The 25,770-nt window shown below is 36.5% G+C and overlaps 1 protein-coding gene across 3 annotated transcripts in view; it reads right to left on the reverse strand.

Moving 5' to 3' along the window:
- Window positions 1-12,499, reverse strand: part of LOC149083195 (protein argonaute-2-like) — a 32,952-nt gene extending 20,453 nt beyond the window's left edge. Inside the window, exons 1-8 of one of the 3 annotated variants that reach the window (XM_089236375.1) lie at window positions 12,398-12,496; window positions 9,776-10,121; window positions 8,716-8,833; window positions 7,255-7,436; window positions 5,427-5,563; window positions 3,462-3,684; window positions 3,273-3,356; window positions 2,560-2,623 (exon numbers count right to left, since the gene is read on the reverse strand). In XM_089236375.1, the coding sequence (XP_089092501.1) occupies window positions 2,560-2,623; window positions 3,273-3,356; window positions 3,462-3,684; window positions 5,427-5,563; window positions 7,255-7,436; window positions 8,716-8,833; window positions 9,776-10,121; window positions 12,398-12,416 (1,173 nt within the window). In that variant the 5' untranslated portion in view covers window positions 12,417-12,496. Of the gene's footprint in view, window positions 1-2,559; window positions 2,624-3,272; window positions 3,357-3,461; window positions 3,685-5,426; window positions 5,564-7,254; window positions 7,437-8,715; window positions 8,834-9,775; window positions 10,122-12,176 lie in introns of all 3 variants that reach the window. The other 2 variants (XM_089236376.1, XM_089236377.1) reach the window with 2 other exon arrangements.
- Window positions 12,500-25,770: the final 13,271 nt, after the last annotated feature.

Below are 25,770 nucleotides of genomic sequence, written 5' to 3' on the forward strand. Positions count from 1 at the left end.
AAATATGGCATTTTCAGGAGCAAGATGTTAAGTGAGGGAGACTCTGAATAACCAAATGCAATACCAATACCACATAAAATTGTTTTTGTTCCAACATATCTTAATTTTTTCAGCAAAGAGGTTTTCTTTTTTTAAAAAATTTTTGGGGTGTGTGTAACAGGGTTCCAGAGCAAACAGAAAAATTTCTTTGATTTTTTTCGGCCAGTGGAACTTTTTAGCCATTCATCTCGGATTTAGTACTCCTCTTGAATGGTGCCCCGTGTAACTGAAATGATGGCTCACAAAAATAAGTGCAGTTTCAAAAATTAAGTTATCTGGCATTATTAAGAATGGTAAGATAATTCTGGAATTTAAAAAAAACAGAAAAATCTATTTCAAAAGCGGGGCGTATGGTCTCACACATTTTGCACGGTAAACAATATGATATGACAAAATTTCCTAAATAAAAATTAAGGACTTTTTAAGGGGTCATGGCAAACTTCATAACTTTTACAGCAATAAAAAGGGAGCAGGGCACATATGCAATTTATTTTCTATTTGCCAAATTTTCCCTCTTCTCAAAAATATAGACGTAGAAGTGGTTCAGAAATTACAACTTTTGATTTGTTACCCAGCATCATAAGAATTCATAAAATAATCAATCTACATACATACTTTTTCTGTTGTCACCAAAGTATTCTAAAACTCTGAAGTTTCGGTCAAAAACATAACTCATAACAGCATCACATAAATTATAAAAATTCTAAAAGTGATATTCATTCCCCTTCCCCCAATTATTCAAAATAAAAATTCACAGCTGACAAAGATTTTTCTTACAAAATTATATTTGCAGCAACTCTTTATTCATCTCTCGCTCAAAGTGGATCAACACACACACAGTCTTTAAAATTAAGTTTTTCAATTTTCCTTCTTGTTTTTCAGTTGTACTCAGAAAGAAATTGTTGCAAAATGAGAGCAAATTTCAGGACATACAACATGATGATTTAGCACTCGTAATTTGGCGACATTGGCAATTTAACACTCGATATTTGGTGAAATTTACAAATTAACTCTCATAATTTGGCGAACTACCCGTTATTCATGAAATGAATTTTTTTCCCCACGAAACATCGGGATTTGACGCAATGATGATCGACCATAGTAATTTTTGCTGCTTGCAGTGGTGACTTTTTCTTTTCTTTTTTTTTTAAAACAGAAACAGCAGTCGGTTGTTGAGAAACACTGGACTAGAGTAAACCCTCTTCAACTGTACAATCAAGGATATGAATGGGGTTTCACGATAAAAAGCCCGATAAGTTGAATAAGGAGCTGCAGTTACTACAATCCGATTTTCGGGGACAAAACCGAGAGCGGGAGAAAGTCGGCTTTTTTTAGAAACAGCTGGAAGGATTTTAAGGAGTTTTTAAGGGTCCTTAAAAAGGAAATGAAAATTAATGACTTTTTAAGCACTGTACAAACCCTGTGTAATTCATCATGGACCCTAAGGCCAAGATAAATTCTACAGTTCCCCCTACCCTGGCCGGAAGTATCAGTCTACGAATTTTCATACTTTTGGAAATTGCAGTGCCATATCTTATCATTATGAAGGTCCCTATGCACCCAAGGTACCAGGCTATGTCTGTGTGTTAAGGTGATTTTGGAAGGGAAAATGACTCTTGTATTACAAGGTGTCTATCATACACTATATTTCCAAACGTCTGTCCTTTTTTTGGGGTCTTGACATCTTTTTCTTGAATTTTTAGAAAAATACTAGACAAATCATTATGAAATTTTGGTCCCATGAACTGTATGCATGTACTCACAAATTTCCAGTGAAAAATTAGTCACAAGTGCATTTAGGGGAACGACAAAAAATTAAATAAGAAAAAGTTTTTGATCAACCCTGTATGGTGAAAACCTGCAAATGTTTTGTAACTTTCACAAAATATTATACCAACACTGTGCAATACTTGTGTGCATTTACGTGAGAATAACACATATGTTCACGAAGATATGAATGTTTTCAGTAAAACTTCCAGTTTTCATCAAGTGTTTTACTTATAACAACTTCTACAAAAATCTCAGTGGAATATCGTGAAAATTCAGAAAGATATATGCAATATTGTGAGCTGTAATTTATATTGCTGGCTAAGAGTACCTGGATAAGGGATTTTTCACAAATTGGTATTTTGATTATTTTATGGTAGTTGATTATTTAAAAAATAAGCTCACAGCTTTACACGAATAAGAGAAGACACGTGTCTGATGCTATATAGAAGAAATGCTCGAACATAACACATGACTTCAAAATCAGGAAACTGAACGAAATAATCAAATGACAAAAAATAATCCAAATACCATTTTTTGTAAATCCCGTATCATCTAGGTAGTGCCAAAGCACTCATGACTGAATTTTCACTGGGAATTGTGAGTACAAGCATAGGGTTTAAGTGACCGAAATTAAGAAACAATTTGCTCAGCATTTTTTAGAAATTTGAGAAAATGTCATAACTTCAAAAAGAAAACAGACTTGGAAATATAATGTATACTGTAACTGCAAAACGTGGGGAGAAAGCTCACCTCCAAAGGCAAATATGTATGCTTGTGTTCCTGTCCTACTTGTAAACATGGAAAATGTGGATACCTGAAAAAAATTACAAGTGCAATGAGGCAAAATTTTGATTAATTATATAAATGATTACAATATAGTTTTATCAAAAAGTAGCATTTCCAAAATCTATTTATAAATTCAGACATTTCAAAACCATAGAACTCTGTCAGGAAAAAGTGTGCAGCTTATTAGCAAGTAGAAGTCAAAATCACCGGAAAGGGACCACATTCCCTTATGCCTAAGTAATTTTGGTCATTCTTTCACATGCAACTCACCAGTTGTCTTTCACATAACTCACAGCCAAAAAATAACTATGGATTTATTACCTATGATTGCTTACACAGCTATTATAAAATGCATGACATACACTAAATTCGACAATTTTAACACTTTTCTGAGATTTTTTTTTTCTTGGAAGCATGCATAAGTAAAATTTATCTAGCTATGTCATCTGTGGTGAGAAAACAAAGAGAAATAATATGATGCATGGCAGAATTTTTATGTGTAAGAAGGGAATCTAGTGTGTCTTTCACTAGATAGCACACTCGATTTGATTTGCAATTTAGAAATTGTAAATGTGATAGAGTTTAATGAAATGCACGATATAAGTAGTGCTACATGCATCAACAATGCATTTCATCACACTATATATACATAAAATTAAAAAATAATTAAAATATACCTTAATTTCATTTTGTACTTGTCTAAAAAATATTTGGCTACAGTACATTCAACAGTTTGACCATTTTCTAATTGAAGTGGGAATCTGAAACAAAAGATTTTACAAAATTCACCCTCTGAAGTTGTAAATAGCATAAATATATTTTTTTGCTGTGGTCCGCTAATTTTAAAATATTCAGATAAAACTCACGATTGAAGTTGTGCTGGTCGCCTTGTGACATTGCAAACTCTATATTTTCTACGCATGGCTCCACAATGAGTAATTTCAATCTTGAGACCTTTTATTTCTTTGGTAAATTTTACTCTCTGTGAATCTGTAAGGGGTTTCTTTTGCTCATTGATGTTATGAATGTCTAAAACTTCACATAAGAAGTCAGTAACTGGCTGGGCTTTGTAAAATGCTGTTGCTGAAACTGGATAAAAATATATATGTGTATATATATGCAACTATTAAATATAAAGTTAAAGCACACTTGCATCCATAAAAGTCTTGTGAAAAGGGCATCATTTCAAATATACCCAACTATAAAACTTATTAACCATACACCAATACAAACACATTTTTCTTTGGTAAATGATGTTGAAGAATTTTATGTAGCAAGGTCTTCAAAATCAGAGTTATGCTTGATTCACCATTTTCTGTTGTCACTGTTTTATTTTAAATTCCAGGTTCATAAGCAAAAAGGAGTTATTTTAGAATATGAACTTGTTTAAATTTTTTTAGTTCTCATTTAGAGTAGAGTTTGGTAGTTGACATCAGATCATCTAAATAACGCTAGTGTTTTGTGTTTTCTTCTGTGCTTAGGCTACTAATTCTTACAAGTTTTTATTAGGCTTTTGTGCATATTAATTATTAATTTGAATGCAAACTGTATTTACACCACATTCATAGGAATATTTAAACTGTTTGGCTTATTTCATGATAGTGAAATTCATAAACATGCATGCCAGACCCACCTGAATAAATAATTATTTTTGTCTATCAATTCAATCATGTTATAAGCATAGAATATATTCAATTTTCAATTTATTTTTCCCTAGAAACCTCACAAATGAATCTGAGATTTAGGAATTAAAATTCAGATCAGTAAAAAAAAATGTTCGAATAATTTTTTTTTCATTCCAAATAATTTACCTCACTATTTGTTTTTGCTCACTTATCTTTATTTATATTTTTTAGTTTGTTAAAATGAAGATAGAACAGCAAGAAACTAATAGAGAAAATATAAGTGACATATATATGTTACTGCCAAAGCCCAAAATCGGAAAAATTCATGACGGGGCCAGTCACTTTACGAATTGGCCAATTTCATTAAATACTAACCCAGCCAGTTCACAAAGTGGCCACTGCTAACAAAAGACGATTTGGGATCATTGCCAGTTGGCATATTTTTTCATGATAATCATGTCCATCTTAGTTATGGCAACACACCAAACTGCAATTATAATGCAGTAATAATTTTTTCTCTAAGATTTGGCAGAAAAAACTTATATGTTCATATAATTATTTTTATAGTTTTTCCTCTCATATTTCACTTTTTTTCTCTCATCACATGGAGCTCATCCAATACAGCTGCTATACATAGAAATGTATCACATGTTGACGATTAAAAAAAAGGTTCCTCCTACTTTGCAAAATGGCCGGCCAAAGTCTGAAACATTTCTGCAATTCAGACTTTAGCCAATTCAAGAAGTGGCTGGCCCTGTCATGAATTGGCAGCAGTACTTCAGGCTTTGGCAATAACATACACATATTTGACAAAATAAAAAATATGCACTTTAAAAAAAAACAAATTTTGAAACATTTTTGAACAACTTTCAAAACTGAATTCAATTCAATAGCATACTATGAAAAAATGTTTTGGATTTTTTTTCAGTCAATGTTTTTTTAATCAGCATGAATGATGGCTTCTATTGTATGTGGAGGGACGAGAGAGGTTTCCGATAATATTAGATGCCTTTCATTCTAATTTCTCAATTACGGTTGCTGACAAAGACAAATCAAAAGTAAAAGTTTTTAAGGCATTGCATGTTTTGCTTTCCTTGTCCTTTTATAAGATAAAATGATCTTATACTTTGGGGGGGGGGGGGGGTTAGAAGTCCAGAATAACTGTACTTTCATAAAAACGTTTACAGGTGCAAACAGATAATTTACCATCTATGTTGAGCATCATTTTCCACTGACTAGGTCTGACACTTTGATGAAATCCAAACCACACTTCTCTCCCTCCCCCAAGTGGATGATTATAACCATCAGGAGATGAAAAGAAAGATCGTCCCACTGGAGTATACCTATATATTAAGGGAGAAAATAATACAAAAATAGTACAAAAATAATAACACTGAAGGTAATAAATAGCAATTCAAAGTTCTACAGGATAAGTATGATTATATCCTCTAGTGTTATAACCAAATACAGTGGAGCCTCTTTTTAGCATCAGTCTTGGAAACCTGGGGGGGGGGGGACAGTTTGAATGAAGTCACTAATAATGGAAATAAAAAAAAATTAAGACCTCATTAATTTTGATACCGCAGTTATGACCATTAATCTCATTAGCCATGATATAATCACACATTAAAAACATGAATATGCCATGTTAACCCTTTAAGCAATTTTTTAAATTTTTCTGATCTGCATTGTATAACTGCCGCACTGGAAATAAAAGCATGTCAAGAAAAGGAGATATTTTGGGGTGACTGAAATAAAGCAGATAGTTTGATCAGATATCTCAGGATATTTAAGGGTTAATAGAAAGAATTTTTGCGATGTGACAAGATATAATTCCAAAATCTCATGTTTGCGACATTATTGTGTCACCCAATGATGTTGTACTGAGATCAGCAGATTTTTGTTATTTGTTACATTGAATCTTTCTCTTTGTAACAAGAAACAAGATATTGAACATTGTCTTTGCATGTGTTGTCTAGAAGTTACTTTGTTTAAAGTCTGACCTATTTTCATCAGCCAACTATTTAAACTGCACATGAATTTAAAAGATATATATTTATGTTAAAAAGAAAATCAGAGAAGAAATAGCATGATTTCGATGGTTAAAGAAAATTTAGCTCGTCTTTCTTCTCTCACAATGATTCTGGTATTCAGTAACTACATTTTGAGCCATAATTTATTTGAGCCAAATAATCATAGCTCGATATTTGCTGATAATTTGCAACACATTGCTGTTTCCTTTGTAGGTAGTCACAATTTCAACCTTATCTAAAAATACTAAAATATTTCATTGAGTGCCATTCTAAAATGTTATTTTGGCTATTCTAAATTATTAAACCAAGTTTTCTAAGAGCTTTATGAGTCTTGACAATCTAAATGCATAGCAAAAAATTAGGGTAAGCAAATAACTACACCATCCCCTTCTCCAAAACTACAAAGCAGGGGAGAAAAAAATGGAAGCATAAATTAGTGGATGTATAAATTAGATTAAGAAGTGGATGACTATGAACAAGACAAGCTGATGGCAATTTTAGGATGTCATTAATGCATTTCCACTTCTCTTTGTGGGGTAGGGCAAAATTTGACTTGATTTTCCTCCAGCTTTTTTCCAAAAGTCAGAGTATAAAAATATTTCGGCCAGATATGAAATTTATTTTTTTTCAATAAATGAGGGAAAACTATGGATTAATATTTCTATGTTCTTTGACATGTCTATGTCTTTGAAAAGCAATAAAAAATGACAAATTTTCTAACGAATGATTTAACATAGTAAAAAACCCTTTTCAGATGAAAGTGATAGTATATCAGTTCGCTGTAGACAGTGTGATGGTATATGAAGATGTTTCACTCTGTGTATAAATATAAAACAATTTGATCAATTTTCATAAAGAACCTAAAGCAGAAAGCATAGTAGTTAAATATGTAATAAATATATAATTTTTTAAATATTTTAAAATAATTAATTGCATTTGGCTCGAATGAGCATTTTGTTTGTATTTTAAAAACATGTTTTTGAGTTGAGTCAATAACTCACGTCATGCTAGGAAGATGTCTCATGACAACATCTAAAGCTTGGATGACATCCAAAGGAATTGTTCGAGAACGACCCTCAAGCGCTTCTTCTAATGCGTAAAGACTAACTTTGGCTATCCATTTGATAGCTACCCTAAACACACGATCTTTACCTTCACCAGGTAATGTTACTTCAAGTTCCATCTGTAAATTTTTCAAAGAAAAAGACACTGGTAAGAAAATCCCAACAGTATAACGTACAGCAATGAAAAATATATATACATAATTTCAGTTAATTCAATTTTTTTTAAATTTTCAATTAAAGAACCCTGGTAAAGTAAAACCTGTCTAAGACAGACACTGTATGAGATGGAAACCCATCTTAAACGGAATCAAAATATAGTTTATTCAATGATTAGGACCTTTATAAAACTGAAATCAGTCTAAAACAAAATACTATTTCAATCTCCTGATTTTCCATTTCATAAAAGTTTCACTGTAGTTCATTAAAATACAGCCAATCATTTTTTAAAATTAATTCAACATATTTTAAACTCAAGTGCATCAAATACATAGTTTCCATACATTTCAAGTTCCAATGAGATATTAAACATTCCGGTGTTTGTGCTGGGTTTGAGGGGTTTTGCTATACAATGATGCCTCGGCTTATGAATTTTTTGGCTAACAAAGATTTTTCCCTTGCAAACAAATAAGGATTTAGCTAATGAAGATTTTCGTTAATATGAATGCATGTGCTAACAAAATAGCAGCATTGAGATTAATTTTAGCATCAATCATCATCAGAATTACTGTTACCCGAGCACGATTAACACATGTCCATCTCTGAATTCTTTTTCCAGACGTATCACCACTTTTATTTTTGAAATATTCAGCTAATAGTAAAATGCATTGTGAAAAAAGGAGCCTATATTTTCAGAGCACAAGTTCTTTCAGTGCAAGACTCAGCATCAGGCTGAACAGTCGGACATTCTAGATATTTTTAATTTGCATGTATCAGGAACAGACATGAGCTGATTAAATCACAAATGTATGGGAACACCTACGAACTCGACCCTTACATACACATTGAAGGACCAGAGACACACTCCTCTTCACATCTCTGAGATTCAAAGCGTTTCCAAAGGATAGATGCATCCGGAAATAGTGCAATATGATGGCACTATGTACAAAACTAACACCAGCTTTAGTCTACTAAACCTGGAACAAATTAAATGGTTTTCCATAGAAACCTATAGGAAATCACATTTCAGCTAACGAACACGATTCCAGAACTTAACCATCTTATTTTTGTTTAGTCAAGGTATCATAGTAGTTAGAAAAATCCCGATATAAAGAATAATTTCAAATTTAAATTGCTAATCATCTCAACAACTGATGTAAGCTATGCTCAAGCAGAAGCACACTGCATCTCAATTCTGCAGCCTTATGAGATACAACAATTCATTGAAGTAAACCCATTTACCTTGTCATTGCCAATGGGAAGATCATCCCGAGTATACATATTTTTTCTTCCATCAAATACAGGTTTCAAATTTCCAAAAATTTTGGAGTATGACTGCACCATAGTTTCTATAATTTCCCTGAAACATTGAACAAAAATTAAAATTTTTCTTATAGCAATGAACGTTGAAATTAACCCTTAACTGGCATGGTAGAGTCATTTTGACCCCCCCGCATTGCTCAAAATGCCGCTCCCTTGAGAAAGAAATGTAACTGGTGCATCCTGTTATTAATATGTTTCAAGTATAAGTTGTTTATACGTTGTTGACAAATTTATGCATTTGTTCTATTTTTGTTTCTTTCCGTTATTTCATTCGTCAAAGTTTCCATAGAGTCAAAATGACCCCACCTCACTATTTGCGCAAGACATTTTTTTGTCTGAAGGCCATAGTGTTGGGATCAAGATGTCTCGAAAGAGCCAGTTTTCTCGATATTGGTTTAAAATTAATGGTGAAACATCGGATATCCGAGGTGAGTGTGAGGATAGCATTGTTAGTGAATTGAAGATCTATGTGATCAATATTTCATGGTGTTGTTTGCAAGTACCGTGTTTCCAACTTGGAATAAGACTAATTTTGGTGTTTGTGAAAATATAGTAAATATTTTAATTTGTAAATTTTATTTTCTGTGAGTATATTTTAATCATATCTGTTCAGTTTTAATCATGAAAATTGCGCTAAAAAAATTTAATATATAATTAAAATAAATTTCAAAAGTCATGTATCCCTCTATTTTTTCCAAATGTGTGTCTCAATGAAATAAAATATTTGGGAAAATAATTACAGAAATTTGAAAAATTATTTAGTGAACAAATTGACGGATGAATGAAGGCATGCAAAAAACCCAATTCTTTTATGAAGACTCTTTTTGTTGATTTTTAAAATGCATTAATACTTGCTGGGGTTAAAATTACCCCCACGATGCCAGTTACGCATAGAATTTCCGTAATGCCAGTTAAGGGTTAACAAAATTTTAAAAATATTCAGATCACTTAGAAAATAAAAGAAAAAAAAAAACCACACCTATTCACTTTGCGTGGGCATTTGTCAGGTGTGATGGTTACATCGTAATGGTGAAGATACCCTCTTGGCATCCGAATTTCAAAATGATTCGCTCGTAACATTATCGGTCGACCTTCGGTTCCAAGATTTGGTCGCCTTGGGCAAATGAATACTGGGAGTTCTGGCGGCTGTGATGCACCTTGTGGAACCATTGCCACCCCAGAAGGTCCAGGTTGCTGTGATTGAGGCATTACTGATGGGGGTGCTGTTGTCCCAGGAGGTGGTTGCTGCATGTTTGGAGTTGGAGAACCACGAGACTGTCCTGGAGGTCCTACCGGCCCAGGAGCTATTGAGAAAATTGCCAATTCTTTAAAATAGAAATAATACAAATTTATACCGCTGAGGAATAAAACATAATACATAATATTAATATATTAAATCATAAATCAATTAACTTTTACACAATCAAAAATGTTAATTTCATTTTTTTTAAAATTTTAATAAATGTTAAACCTTGAGTTTTCTAAACATGAATAAAAATATGATCAAAGTTTACAGTTGTTTCTAATTAACGGGTGCACATGCAATTTTCCATAAGGGCAAGTCATCCTCAGACTAAATTTATTGCCAAAAATGTTGTTGCTTATTGTCTTCATCAACTTTAATCTTGTTACAATTTTCATACAGCAACTTTTAGTTATTCCTGTTGCCAGTCCACCTGCAGGGATGCAGTTATAAGGCATCATTTTTAAAGCTGTTTGTGGATGTGTGTATGAATAAAAAAGTCATACATAAGCATTGAACATTAATTATCAGACGATTTTAAGGGTTTAACCCATTTGCACCTACTGCACTCATTTGAGTACAGCAAGGATTTGGCTTTTTATAATATTTTAGCCTTGCAACTAGATGTTATATATTCTCATATATAATATATCCCATCAGCTCAGTGCAAACTGGATGCAATTTAATTTGAAAACATTGAATCAACATCTTGTCGTATGTCTCTAAAAGATCAGGAAAGGAACCCGACATTACTGCAAGTCTTTCACTATACACAGAATAAACCTAACGTCATCCTCTTAACCAGATCATGGCCCATCGCTGTCTCAATGAAGAGATTATAGCAGGTGGTTGAAGACCTGGGCCATGCTGGAAAATATATGTATGTGTTGCGAACTTAATATGATAATGTAATGTGTTGCGCATTGCTCTGTGGCTAGACCTTTTTTAAGGCAGAGGATACGTATATGGAACTGGACATTTATTTGAGGTACGCACAGCAGAAGACTTGCAGTGACACCATGTACCTCGTCGGATCTTATAGACACACATTGAATGTTTGTTTCAGTCACATCACTGCCGTGCTGCATCTTTTGAAAATAATAAACAAATATTTCTCTCATCTGTATTATAATTAGCACGATGTAATTTTGCATTTTTGTTACGACAGTTCACACAGGACTGGTGGCCATGCTTCATTCGCTGATCTACCACTCCATGCAGTAAGCATATCATGACCCTTCACCCCCTGGATATAAGTTATTAAAATTAATCAATTGTCATGAAGGCTCGGCCCTGGCAACCCTCCAGGGATGACTGGACACTTAGTAACAAGTCACACACAAGACAATTAATAACAGACGATAACGATGATGACTTTAAATGACATATAAATAAACAAATATATGTTGGCCGACAGGGTAAACTTTTGCACGCGCGACACCCTCTCCTCAGTATTACCATCAACCTTTACTCTACCTAAGTTAGAGTCATCATTTATCAATTCTTGAACATCCATTTGCCATTAATGCACACGAGCTCTCAGAATGGACATAGAAGGGTGACTGCACTTGCTGTCCCGGCATGCACTGAATAAACGTCTGGCTCCCTGTGTATGTATCCACAGCATTTTTTAAAACATAACGCCCCACTCGATATATGTGTCCTCTGCCTATATATAAATTGTGGTCTTTGGTAGGCATGATGCTTTAAAATGTTTAAATTGTGAATTCAAAAAAATTGCACGATACAGAAAAACTTTATATACAGTTAAATTGATCATTATGTGGTTAAGATTGTTTCCTGAGAAAAGTATGGAAGTCATCAATCGTGATTTGATCACGAGATGGAATCTCATCAATATTAAGTTGAAATAACACTAAAAAACAGAACATGTCTTTAAATGATTTTACAGGAAGTAACGAGTATTTGTGAAGTCTTATCCATCAATTAACAACCATGATGGACACAATAACTTGGGAAGGAGGACCAAATGATTCATAATGAACTCTGAGTCATATCCCACAAGAACTGCTTCAAACAAAACAACTTTCCTCAACTTTTCACGGCATTATGACACGGAAAAAAAAGAGAGAGAGAGAAGCAAATGAAATGAAAGGAAGAGTAAATATCAATAAACCTCGATGAAGGAGCTTTTTTTTTTCGCTCTCACGCTCCTTTGGATCCTGCGGTGTTTGTAACCCGATGCGCTTTTTTTTTGTGTTTTTATAATAACTCAGCTGCTGCTGCCCTTAATAGTAGTAGTAGTAATAATAGTGACGCCGCCGCGCACACACAAGACAATTAATAACAGACGATAATGATGATGACTTTAAATGACATATAAATAAACAAACATACGTTGGCCGACAGGGTACATAACTTTTGCACGCGCGACACCCTCTCCTCAGCACACAGGAAACAAAAATATTAGCTGCCAAAATGGCGACGCATTTGAATCGAGCCGTTGCCATCCGTGCAGATCGATTTCAGTTTAGTTTCGGTCTTCTACCATTAATTTAAAAATAATAAGAAAATATTTTTAGTTAGTCAATCGTATTTAATTTCGTCCGAAAAATACTCTTGTGAATTTTATCTTTCACCCCAAGAGTAGTGTTGGAGCGGTTCATCTAGATGTGGTCTGTGAATGGGGAAATGATAAATTTACATTGTTATTCCTTAGATTATTCACTATCCCGACTATCCCTTTCACGAAGCTTTGTGTATTCAACACTAGATGTCACACTATGTCCATCCTCCTTCGTTAATCATGTCTGAGTTGTGACCAGGGAATCCATATATTTTAGGAGCCGTTCAAGTATTACTTCATCATCGATGGTGGGGAGGAGTTTCCGATCTGCTGACTTTTGATGACAAGGGGGTGGTTTGGATAATACTTACGTCATCAACCATCCTTTATGAAAATATGAAATATTTTTAATAGCATCTTACTCGGTGCACCAAAAACCAGAAAAAACTTTCGATAGTTTGTGGGCACTTGAAGTAACATTCCCCTCTATTGATTAGTGCCCCACAGAGCCACTTTGGTGATCTCTAAATGTTTCGCGGATCCAATGATCTGGAAATGTGTTCGGGCCGCTTAAATGCTCTGGAAATGTGCCCGGACCGCTCAAGTGCTCTGGAAATGCGCCCGGACCGCTTAAGTGCTCTGGAATTGTGCAACGCATCACTCAAGTGATCCGTAATTATATGCCGCGGCTAACTTGAGTAATGTAGAACCGCACTGGGGGCCCACTTAAGTGCTCTAAAATTACGTCACGTGTAATGGGGGATCTCTAAATGTGTCACGGATGGCTTAAGTGTTCTGGAACTGTGTCCCGGGTCATTTAAGTGATCTGAAAATGTGCCACGGGCCGCTTAAATGTTCTGGAATTGTACCACGGAACACTTAAGCGATCTGTAGATGTTCCGCTTAGTTCATTTTTTTAACAAAATTAGGTTTGACGAGGGCAGGCCGCATCAGATAACCTGTGGGGCTATATTTGGTCCGCGGGCCAAGGGCCTTTATGCGATTTATCATTGTATGGCTTAGAGGGTAGGTCACTATGAATTTATTAAAGGTAAATTTTGAGCTCATAGCCTTCGAATAACATTGAAATTAACAGAAATTGATTATAATAATATAAAGGTATTTTCTTCCGAAATTTCAATTAAAAAAAAATATTTTTTTTTGCATTAAAAAAATAAATTTTTGATCGTGATGGCATAGGGCTATATATGCCCCCCCTCCCGTGTACGTCTCTGATCCCACCAATATGCGTTAGGATTCAGAGGGGCAGTGCTGATGACGGAATTTTGTTGGCAAGTGGGGGGGGGGTCAAAAATGGCTAAAAATTTGCTTACGTTTACTTGAACGGCCCCTTACGAGACATCCTCGTTTCTTATCATTTCCAGAGCTACCCTTGGGGATATGCGCAGGTCCGTAACTAGGCTGGGGCAACCGGGCACTGCCCCCAGGGTCCCGAGCAGAATTGAGGGTTCCGCAAAAAATATACACTTACTGTCGAATCCCGTTATAACGAACTCCAAGATACCGGAGAAATCACTTCGCTATAAAGAAATTTCGTTATAGCTATAACGTAAATTCCAGGTTTTTGCATTGTTCCTATGGAAACTTATCTGGGGGATTGGAAAAGTGTTCGTTAAAACGAGATTTTCGCAATAACGGAATTCGTTAAAACGAGATTCGACTGCATATTTTGCATAATAATAATAACCCTTTTAGGGATACCCAAAAGGAAAAGCCTGCCCCTAGAATGACTACGGTCCAGGATATACGACTGGTGTGGTCGCAACGGACCCCGCACTTGCTGTAGTAGGAGTGAAACAATATACCGTATTTATTTAACGTGTATAAGGAACATTCATTTTTCAAAAGTTTTGTTTCAAAAAATAGGGGGGTTTCTTATACATGGATAGTATTATAGATAGACCTTTTTCAACTTTTTTCCAGATTTTAAACCAAAAAATAAGGAGTTCCTTATACATGTTAAAATACGTAGCATATACTTGTACATCAAATACAATTTTTTCATAGTAAAACAAGGGGGGCGTAGCCAGAAATTTCGTTCGGGGGGGGGGTGGGGAACCAAAGTGGTAGAACAATAGATTTGTTCATCTTTCCCCCTTTTTTCGGTCATTTCCTCACATTTCGGAGGGGGCAGACCCCCTCCGAAATGTGAGTCCCCTCAGTCCCCTCCCCCGCTACGCCCTTGAGTGTCTCAACTTCAATGCATTTGATTCTAGAATTTTCATCAATTCTGGAATTATTTCTTTAGGCGCGTATATACTAGCCGATCTTGCCGATCTTGCAACGCATGACCCCCCTGCAGTCTTTGCTTTCTTTTCATTGAAAAACTGATTTCAGGTGGGTCCAGTGTGAGAAACAGCTCAAGAATCGTTCACAACACCGTAAAAATTACTGAACAGCCAATTGCGGATGCTTTGATTGCATAATCCGCCTTCTATAACGTATACGTGCCTTTTCGTTAATTCTGAATTTCAATCAATTCTTTGATTTTTCTTTCATAAATTCGGAATATCCACCATTTGCAGGATTTTCTTTCTCATTAATTCTGGATTTTCATCAATTTTGGGACTTTTCCTCTCATTAATTCCGAGTTTTCATCAATTCTAGGATCTTTCCATCATTAATTCTAAATTTTCATTGGTGAGCAGATCTTTTTCAGCATTTCTGTAAATTCTGTGATAATGCATGAATCTTTGGAGATGCTCGATTACCCTTTCCCCCGAAATATGTAGAAAATGGAGGCTAAGGATCCCCAAAATTATTTTCGCATCGGGTCCCACGCCTGATAGGGGCGGCAATGATATGTATTTTCACCTGTTTCTTGAAACAGGCATATTTACGGGGAGGGAGCTGATTCGAATTAATTTTCAGGACATCTTCCTTTTAATCCCCATCTGATCCTTCAGTTATTTTTGTGAAAACGTCAACCATGTATAATAAATCGAAATTAAATTTTTGGCACTTTTAAATGCTGTGATGAAAACCTTCGCTTATATGTTTAAATACAGTAAAAACCAGGCAGCAATGTAAAAAAAATTCGTAATCCCCATCCATATTTCACGAAGGCTAGTCAGATGCCTCGTGAATGTAGATAAGAATCTTATCTATAGTGCACCCGGAGAGTGTACTATAGACAGGGCCGGACTGCCCGGTGCGAGAATATTTTAGCGGCCCTCTTCAGTATAATAAGAAATATGATAAATTAGGCTCAGAGAATAACTCACTTTTGCTCTATACATCATAAACTGAAAATCAATTTTGGTGGGGGTGGGGGGAAGTCTTGGAATTCTGTTCTGTTTCAAGGTTAAAAAAAACCTTGCTGAGAAGGTTCCAGAATGAAGGGCCATCTTATGGGAGGAGCACACTGGGTAGTGCATGTGGATAAGAAACCTCACGTTTACGAGGCATATCAAAAACAAAATAATGTCTAATACATTATATGAAAATATGAAATATTTTCAAATTGGGGTAGCTAATACTTGCGTTTTCTATCGAAGACGGGCCCCCAACTCTTTTCCTGAGAACTCATGGCGCAGTTCAGATCATGCTGCCGCCGCCCCCACGCATAGAAAATGACAGCAAGGCCCCCCCCCCCCACTTCCCAGGGTAATACGGATAAGCTCCTCGAATGGGAAGGGGTGTATAGTGAAGAAGGGGAGGGGGCGAATGTCCACCTCCTCCTTTCCTCCTATGCCAATAATACCTTCCCTTCCCGCTGCATCTATCTGTGCATCAAAGAGCCTTACGTATCGGTTTTATATTTTTGCAAAATATTTAAAACTAATTTTTTTTTGTTGAAAATTCAGTGCAATAAAAGGAGCTAACTAAAAGTCTAATAATAATATCTGGGGTACCTACTGTCAAAAATCATGACCTCGTTCAAGGATGTGGGAAGGAGGCACGTATTTACTACTATATGTGCGTCTGGTAATATATCGATATTTTTCTCCAATAGATCGATAGAATTGAAAGTTCTGGCTTTCTAAAGCAGTTATAATAAAAAGTGATGATTATCAATGTAATAAAATCCAGGTTTTGCGATTGCCCTGGTGCAATCGCATCCTTCGCCCCTGCTTAAGTCCGGCCCTGACTATAGATAAGATTATATACAATATATATAAGATATATTTATATATATTGGGGGGAAAAAATTAAAAAATAATAATAATTTCATGTTTCTAGATGCACCACTCATGATATGTGAATGATATGTTCTCACACTATGATATATGAATTCATAAATCTCTGAAAATGAGGGAAAGAATAGCATAAACTAAGGGAAAGCTGATTTGCTCGTCTTTCCCACCTTTTTTTAGTGATTTTCGAATTCAAATATGTCAGCGAATCAGATATGTTTGGCCTCAAGAGAGACAGGGCAACAACTTTTGAATTGGTGAATACAAATAAAAAGTTAATTTTTTTATAACTTGTGGTGACAGCGTCCATCACTAGATGGCACTGTCCACGCTACAAAGAAAGAGTGAGCCTGCGCGATGCAGGATCGTAGATTTGGTAATCTGAAAATTGCTTGGCGATGATTCCTTCCAACAACATTTGAATCCCTCATGACCCCCGTCCTGGGTTGCATTTCCAGGAATCCCGTCTTGGCGAGTCTCTATATTATAAAATATAATACTGACCGAATTTCATATTTATAGCTTCCAGGGTTTGGGCTCAGCGATGATTGCCCATATAACTTTTGAATTTTTTAATTCCCCCTTCCCCCTTATGACCCTCTTACAGTATGAACTTTGGAAAACCCCTTCTTAGTGAGTCTTTGTCATGAAATAAAACTACTGACCAAATGTGTATACTTATAGCTTCAGCCGTTTCGGCTCGGCGATGATGAATCAGTGAATGAATCAGGAATCAGTCAGTCAATCGGTGAATCAGTCAGGACATGCTATTTATATGTATAGATTTATATTGTCTCTATTCGTGATTTATACTCGTCGCACACCCTCTGCAATACCTGGCGACCCGCTGTTACCTATTACCATGCCACCGTTTTCAAGTCCAGAGATTGAAATCTTCTTCAGCAGCGCTGTTTTTCATCCATAAGATCGAAGACCATCTCGTGAAATTCCAACTCATCATCAGCGCCCTCAGCTCAGACCAGGGGTGGTCAGTAGCTGACCCTCGAGCCGCATGAGGGGATCTTGTGCTTCCCGCGACAATATGAAAAACTATTATATTTTTTGTATTAGTTTCAATTGATGAAATAGCAGTTAATGTGGAAAAAAAGTTTCAACACGCAAACAACACAAAACCTCTTAAGACATGCATGAATGATTTTATAAACCTACTGTGGGAGTTATGCAAGTAACAGCAGCAAATTTTCTTACGCAATCAGCGGGGGTCAGCGATGGTAATATCGACGAGAAAAATTTCCCTCAAAAATTTTCTTTTAAGTAAGTTAAACTATGTAAAAACAAATACGCGAGGCACACACACACACAGTGCGAGCAACTGACCACATCAACTTGAGGGATAAAATTCCAGAAAAATCTCAGAAGCTTTCGTTCACCACGTTTGAAAAATCGGAGAAAAAATGTAAAAACATCATATTTCTATCGCGAAGTGCTTGGGAAAAGTTTCGCAACCATGAAGAAGCAAAGTCCACAATCCAGCCATCAGTGGAAATTTTTCGAAGACCGCATATAAATGATTTACTGAATCTAATGAGTTGCCAAGAAACTTGGAATAAATCAGATGTATCAACCCAAAATTTTTTTTTCCAGTTTCGTAGACTTGCGGAGTGGATCTCCCGACTTACACAAAAAATCTGGAAAAAATTCTATCCAGTGAGGAGCCGGAAGCAGCACGGCCTTACTCTTACTTACTGACCGTCTGTAGTCTACTTACTGATGTACATTAAATACACCTTCCTATGCTGTTTATTAGCCCGTCGCCCTTCTGTAATCCCACCATAAGCCCTGAAACCTGAAAGCTGGGCATGGGGGGGGGGGGGACAAGCATTTGAGTCTGGTCTGGTAAAAAATTATAGTCCACTCTGCAGCTATTTAATGCAGTTTCTTTCTTCGGTGATTTCACTGTCTATGGGAGAACATATAGATACTCTTTTCCAAAAAATGAAGGGTTCAGTTAATAATTCATTAATAATTATTTATAATTGGTATTTAATTAAATGAAGAGTTTAGCTAATTATTTAATAAATCCCGTCAAAATGTTTATGGCCCCCGCGATGCCAAAGCAAGAGCAATCATACTGGTGCTTGTAACCTTGTTTATGCGGCTTATGTCCCGGAGTTTTGTCCCTGGTGCGGCCTGCGAGACAGCGCGTCTAACGATTATGTTGGCCCTCGAACAGAGAGAAGTTGGCTACCCCTGGCTCAGACAAACTGAAGCTTGCAAAGCCAATCTTTAAACTTCTTCAATCCTCGGATGCAATCCAACGCACCTACAAGAACCTCAAGGATACTTTACTTTCTGAATATGCCCAAACGAAGAAAGTCAAAACCCCTTTATATAAGATATTTTATGAAGGCGTCTTAGTCATAACTGAGCTCTTGCTGTCGCAATCTCTTGTATGAGATCAACGTCCTACACTCTAGGACCTTTTCCCCATCCCGCATCCCTTTGCATTATATTTATATTATTTATATTATTTATAATATTTATATTTCTTATGTAATTATTAACATTAATTATCCATTAACTAATTTTATAAATTCTTTTGTGTAAGGAAAGTTTTAATTTCTTTATTTTTGTGTATATTTAATACTTAGTTCTGACGTTTTTGGAAAATCAATTCAAAAACTAAACTACGAGTAAAAATTATTAAATTATTATATACTTTGACATTTTTCAAAATTCGAGATGAAAAGCTGCAATGAATTGTTTTTCACTTGTTGATTCCAGCCGATATTTATGTTTCATTTATCATTTCGTAAATTTTTTGGCGTTTTTTCTGGGCCAGGCTCATGATTTTATACGTAGATTATGATTTTATAGTTGTTATGATTGTAATGTATATTTTGTAATGTATGCTTTTTATGAATAAATTGCCTAAATTGCCAGAGGTATCCAGTCCGTGATAACAATGAGCCGATATTTCCATATGGCGATGTGGACTGGGTATCTTTCGGTTTGACGGGTCACGCTTACGGCAGTATCAAATCTAAGCGCAGATAACACGAGTTACGAATGTAAACAAACTATAAAAATATTTTGGGCGAAAAAAAAGCTTGTGCAACGTGTTGAATTTCGCGCGACACATTTCTGGAGAAGGGAAAGTTAAAAATTCTGGTGTGAAAATGTCAGTATGATTCACATCTTTCAAAAGTCGATTCAATTCTCATTATTTCAATTTTTCAGAGAAATCTGTCAATATGTTACTATTTTTTTATTTCCATATCTCGCACCGCCCAAAAATGCTCTACTGCACCCCCGGTTAAAAACCACTGCTCTAGGACAATGTTTCCCAAAGCGGGTAATATCATCCACGGAGGGGTGGGGGGGGGGGGTAGAAGCTATGGGTCTAGCAGAGGATCTTATGTGCTGGCGATGAGAACAAAAAAAAATTGAAGAAGGAGGCGGTGGAACAAAAAGTTTGGGAAATTATCTTCTAGGAAGACACACGATAATGACGAGAAGAAATACAGTGAAACCTCGCTACATCGATATAAATCCCACTATAACACTATAATGATATTTTTTGAGAAGATTGTAAAACTGCTGCAACGATAATTTTTATATTTCACTTCCCAATCACCATCAATATATTTTTAAATTCCTCACCAGTTTTTTGTTCTTTCGAGTTTGATTAATAACATGGGTGTTTTGCGCCATCTACCCTCCGAAAGTGTTAATGAAGTCGCCGTGAAGCTATATTCTGTGTATTACATAAGAGTATTGCGAGGGAATTACAGGATTCAACAACCAACTGAATTTTATTCATCAACTAATCACTTACAACTTTTTGCTGCCGAATAAATGCTTATAAATGCATTTTATGGTGGCATACAACGCCAATTCAGAAACAGCACAAATTTGGTGGCTCCTGATGATAATGCTACTTCTCGATATAATGATATTTTCTTTTGGTCCGGAGAGTATCGTTGTATCGAGGTTTCACTATATAAAAAATATCGTTGTTGCAGCTTCGAAATCTAAAAAAATATTGTTATAAAGGGATTTATCGCGTAAAAGGTGTCGTTGTGTTGAGAGGAGTTTAACATTAGCTATAGGCAATTATAAACAAGATCTCAAAAAATATCGTTACAGAGGAATTTATCGCTATGTCGAGCATCGTAGTAGCGAGGTTTCATCGTATATAAGTATATATAAATAGTATTATATGAATAAAAACACCCTAATTATTCAACGCATAGTGCGCGAACCGATTGTGGCCCATCACCAATTTTCAAAATTAACTAATGTGTATATCTTGATGGTCATAAATGTAGCTTCACAACATTATACTTTATTGATAAAGCTTAGAGGCCCGTGGTCTTCATTGAAATTTTTTATGTGTCTTGTGCCATGTGAAAAATTGCAGACATCCGCTGTACGCAATAGTTTTCAATTAGTGATGTATTTTTCATCAATGAAAAAGCGCGTGTATGAACTTCAAGGAAGTACTTAAAAAAAATTAATACGTATTTACACCGTAAATTTACTGAGAAATCAATTTAATTAGCAGAAAGAAGCGCGTTTCTAAACGTGAAGGGTTTTGGTAACGAAGAAACCATGTTCGTTAGCGGTCATGGGCAGAGAAAGGTGGAGAAACACTTCTCTTAATGGCTAAAGAGTTAATTTCGATCAGGCCTCACACAAGAAAAGGTATCGCCTAGTGAAAAGAAAAAAGTATTGATGTCCGTTCTTTTTTTGTGTTTATTAAGCTTTTATTTTTCATTCTTTCTTTGATTAGGGAGTTGACTGACGCTAGGAGTGAAAGCAGAAATGCAAAATGAACAGGGAGAAGAAAAGAAGTGCAATCTCTCGTAGCGTGTGAGTATAGTATTATAAGTAGCACGTAGAAGCAGGTTAAAAGAAGAAGCGAGGTTAAGAATAAGAAGGAGGAGGTCATGGGCCAGAGAAGGGCCCCCGTGGGAACGAAACGGCGTCTGCCGTCACACCGCCGCGTGGCCTGCGTTGAGGTCGGCCGCCCGTCTTTTCCCGTGACACGCGCGACCTCCTCTCGGAAAGGATGCTTCTTGCATTTTGCCCAATTTCCCCCTCCTCTTGCTCTCTTCCTTATAAATAAGTACCAGAATAACAACCCCCCCTCCCCACCTCCTCCATATCCAATTTAACAAGAAAAGGTACAGCAACCGAAGGACAGAAGGGTGGTTGAAGGAGTACCGCAAATCGGCCTGGAATAATTATAGAAAACACCTTTACACCATTTGGAAGAGGGTGCTATCACAGAAGGATCGTCAGCAGATGCTAGACGGCACAAAAAAAGTGCAACCAACCAACAGTGTATCATACGGGGGATCTGAACATCAGGAAACGGAATGGATAGAGATGTGTTAAAAACATGCAAATATGCTCAGTCGAATTTTGAATTCTAATATAATGCAGTACGTGATAGATACTGTATACACCATTATTGCAATCACCATAACCGAGACTTTTCTTTGACCCATGTCCTCTATCTTTTGTATTATTACAGCTATCTTGATGAGTTATTGCAGGTTTCTCAAAGTGTGCGCCGTGGCTCCTAGGGACGTTGCCAGGGCCGGGCTTAAGCAAGTGCGAAGGGAGTGGCCATATCAGGCCACTAAATCTTTGGGGCCGCAAAAGGGGTTAAAAATATTTTGATTTAATTTTGACTTCGACTTCTTTACAAAGCAATAGCTTAAAAATCAGTCCAAGATTGGGAACCTCTTAACCTTTTCCTCAAGCCAAAAAAGGATGAATGTAGGAAGATCTGGTGTTCTGGGGGGGGGGGGGGTTAAATTCCTCTTTTAACCACTTATTAAAAATTATATGAAGGTGGCACAATGCATGTTTACTCGGCTGAAAAGAGTATCCAGTTGAGGCCCTTGCTTGGGAGATAATCAGTTTTCTAGCTCTGACAGCCTAACCTTTAAGTGTCTGGGATTTGCGAATTCACTTGCAATTCTTTCGCTGGGCAGCGGGTACTATTGTCCATATTTATTGAGGAATGGCTTTTTTCATGATCATCAAATAGTAGTTTGTGAGTCATTCTCGGGCGCCAGTTTCAACATGGCGGGAACGAGGATACCCATGGACACTGGGGCATTCGGAAAATGTGCCTCCTGAAAATCCTCCTCACAGCAAAGCTCGTGTTGCACCTGGACGTCGCCAATCTTATTTCTTTGTAAGTGGCGTCGCGATGAGTTGGAGATAGTGATTTGTGTGCCTATTTACCCTTTGAAGTAGTTCTTTTTATACGGGGAGAAAATATCCACCAAAATATTCTGGAGAGCCACTGATGGGTGAGCCACTTGGGTAAAGGAACCACGGGTTCAGTGCCATCTTAACACATGGCGGTGGGGGACATCAAGTGCAGAGGGGCCTCATGAAAATAATATCTGGTAAAATTTTTCGAGAGTAAGTATGCGGATTTTGGTGTGGGCGGACATTTTTATAGTCAGGTACGGGCTTCAGAAAAAACCATTGGCCCCGGGGCCAATCATGCTTTCAAGGCAGCCCTGCGTGAATGACAAAAGTTTCAGAACCACTAAGTTATTGTGTAATATGATGATAAGTAATAATTTATTTGAGGGTGTACTTTTATCGTTTGCTTTGGGTGTGCAATATTACTATGCTTGTGCATATCTACCATTATCATAGCGGCTTCCATGATGTGCGCAAATTTAATTTTGTCGATAATTTTTTGCAGAGTATAAACTTCTCTTTTACTTCGGTTTCAAATCATTAATAAATACACTGTTATAGCGACAGTTCCCAAACACGAAGAAAACTATCATTACAAAAGATTTCTCGTTATAAGCGAACTTTTTGCTCTGTCAGGGCATAAAATTATTGTTGAAAATTGCAGCTTTATCTGCATTTTAACGTCTTTTAGATCATTTTGTTTTATTATTAACGAATGAAGCAGAACTCTCTCCATGTAGTCACGAAATGGATTTATGGTCTCACTGCGGTTGATTCTGTAAGATATTTTTGCACAGAATTTTGTATTAGCAAAGCGATTTAGTCGACCAACTGAATAATCAAAATCCTCAATTATCGTATTAGGCCTACTGCTCACTTCCATACCTGTATATATAGACTCGTTAACATTTTTCAGTTTATCGGAAAGTTTTCCAGAATGATTTTTTCAGTCATTCGGAAATGACTTCAAATTAGAAGGCCGTCTCTAGAAAAATCATAGGCCACCGGGCAAAGTGATTTTTCTGAACCCCCCCCCCCTCCAGAAATGCCTACCAACATGCTTACTCTCGAAAATTTGAACCAAATCTAATTTTCATGAGGCCCGAGTGCGCCCATGCTGCACTGCTTCAAACAAGGTTCTAGTCCCATGATCTCAGGTGCTAGGACAGACAAAAGTCGAATAAAATCATCACATATCCCATGTGTATAGTTGGGAAGCTAAAAAATAAGAGTAGATTCAAAAATTTCACTTTTCTGTGTACTTTCTTTGTTATAAGTACCTCAGAGTAATTTCAAAAAGAAGCATGAACCCCGATAAGGTTCTTGATACGCATGCTACTTAGTAGCATGTGTATGAAGGACCTTAGAGGCATCCATGGCCCCCACAAGGCCGGGGCTGACAGGGCTCTAGACGTAGGGCCCGGGACAATTCTCATAACTTTTTGCGTTTTCACGCAATACATGAACTATAGAAGGGTCCGTGAGAACTCTGACCAGGGGGCCCGCAAAAGATCCCAGCCTAGGGGCCCTACTCCAGGATGTGGGGGGGGCCATGGAGGCACCTGTTCAAGTCTTGAAACGAAAAAAGGAAAAACTGGTATTTCCGAGAGTTCTTTTGTGAATGCTTCCTAATTGTCAACTCGCTATAACCACAAATATTTTTTTGTATGGTTAACATTTTAGCTATTTGACAATAACTTTAAACTCACTCGTTATAAGCAGTGCCCGTTATATCGGACTTGCAGTGTAGTAAATTGCAAGTAAACTGTAATTAATGTCTTGAAATTTCAACGTTCTGTCGAATTCGCAAATGCCAACTTCACAGTCCGTAACTAAATTTTTAGAAGTGGTCTATATAGGCAGTTATATGACTAGATGATTGTTAAGTTCTTTATGTTCATATCGTGTTTTAGAGTTGTTACGATAACGCCTGTCTAAACGTGGGACGTTCAAGAAGATGCAGCGATTATGATGAAAGGTTTCACTTTCGAAGGGTGGACAGCGTGAGTCACCGAAGTGAATTGATAACCTGTCCCGGGCTACCGGGAAATTAGAGATTTAAAATTTTGAATCTTTGTTTTTTTCAAGTACAGCATATAACTATTATAATTATGCATTTTAAAACTAAAACCAGGGTGATAACTCTCCATGGGACTGATCTTGGTTGAAATTACATGACGATGAAACGATGTACAATTTCAAGCCGAGTCTTCTTGGCATCCCAAGTACGAGTAATTTTTTTTCCCCCTTTTTTCTTTCAAACCGAGCTCAACCTCCGGTCTATTGCCATGGGAAATTTGTTATCGATTGAGTTGTGCCGGGAGAGTGAGTGTATGTACCTATCAGTCTGAGTCCGTATCTAGCATGGTGTTTGATTTTCCAGTGCTACCATTCATATTTCACATTGTGAATGAAGTGTAATGAATGGATATCATTACGTGTCACATTCGTATGGAGAAATATACTCTTTTTTTCTTTCTTGTATGTATATCCCGGGAAGTTCGAATCAGAATAACTCGTGACTGAAAGAAAAACGGAGATAGTTAAGTACAAATTACTGTTTCAGATAAAAAGTATGTCGTTCCTAACTGAAACTTTTTTTTTATAATTAACTATTGTATTATGTTTGGGATCGCATCAAGTGATTCAGCAACACACGAGGCATAGGCCGATTCGTAGGGGGGGGGGGGGGAGAAATCACTACCGGCTCAGTGAAAAATTGCATTATTGGTATAAACGGGAGGGCAAAGGTGAACATTCACAATCTGCGTTCACTATGCATACTTTCAGTGATTCACCTAACCCCCTTTCCAACTCGGGGACCCCCACCCCCCGTATCCGCTTATGACACT

Source organism: Pholcus phalangioides, unplaced genomic scaffold, assembly GCF_987345545.1.
Source record: "Pholcus phalangioides strain wild (caught in Gottingen) unplaced genomic scaffold, Ppha-v1.0 ptg000009l_1, whole genome shotgun sequence".
Taxonomy (NCBI): Eukaryota; Metazoa; Arthropoda; class Arachnida; order Araneae; family Pholcidae; genus Pholcus; species Pholcus phalangioides.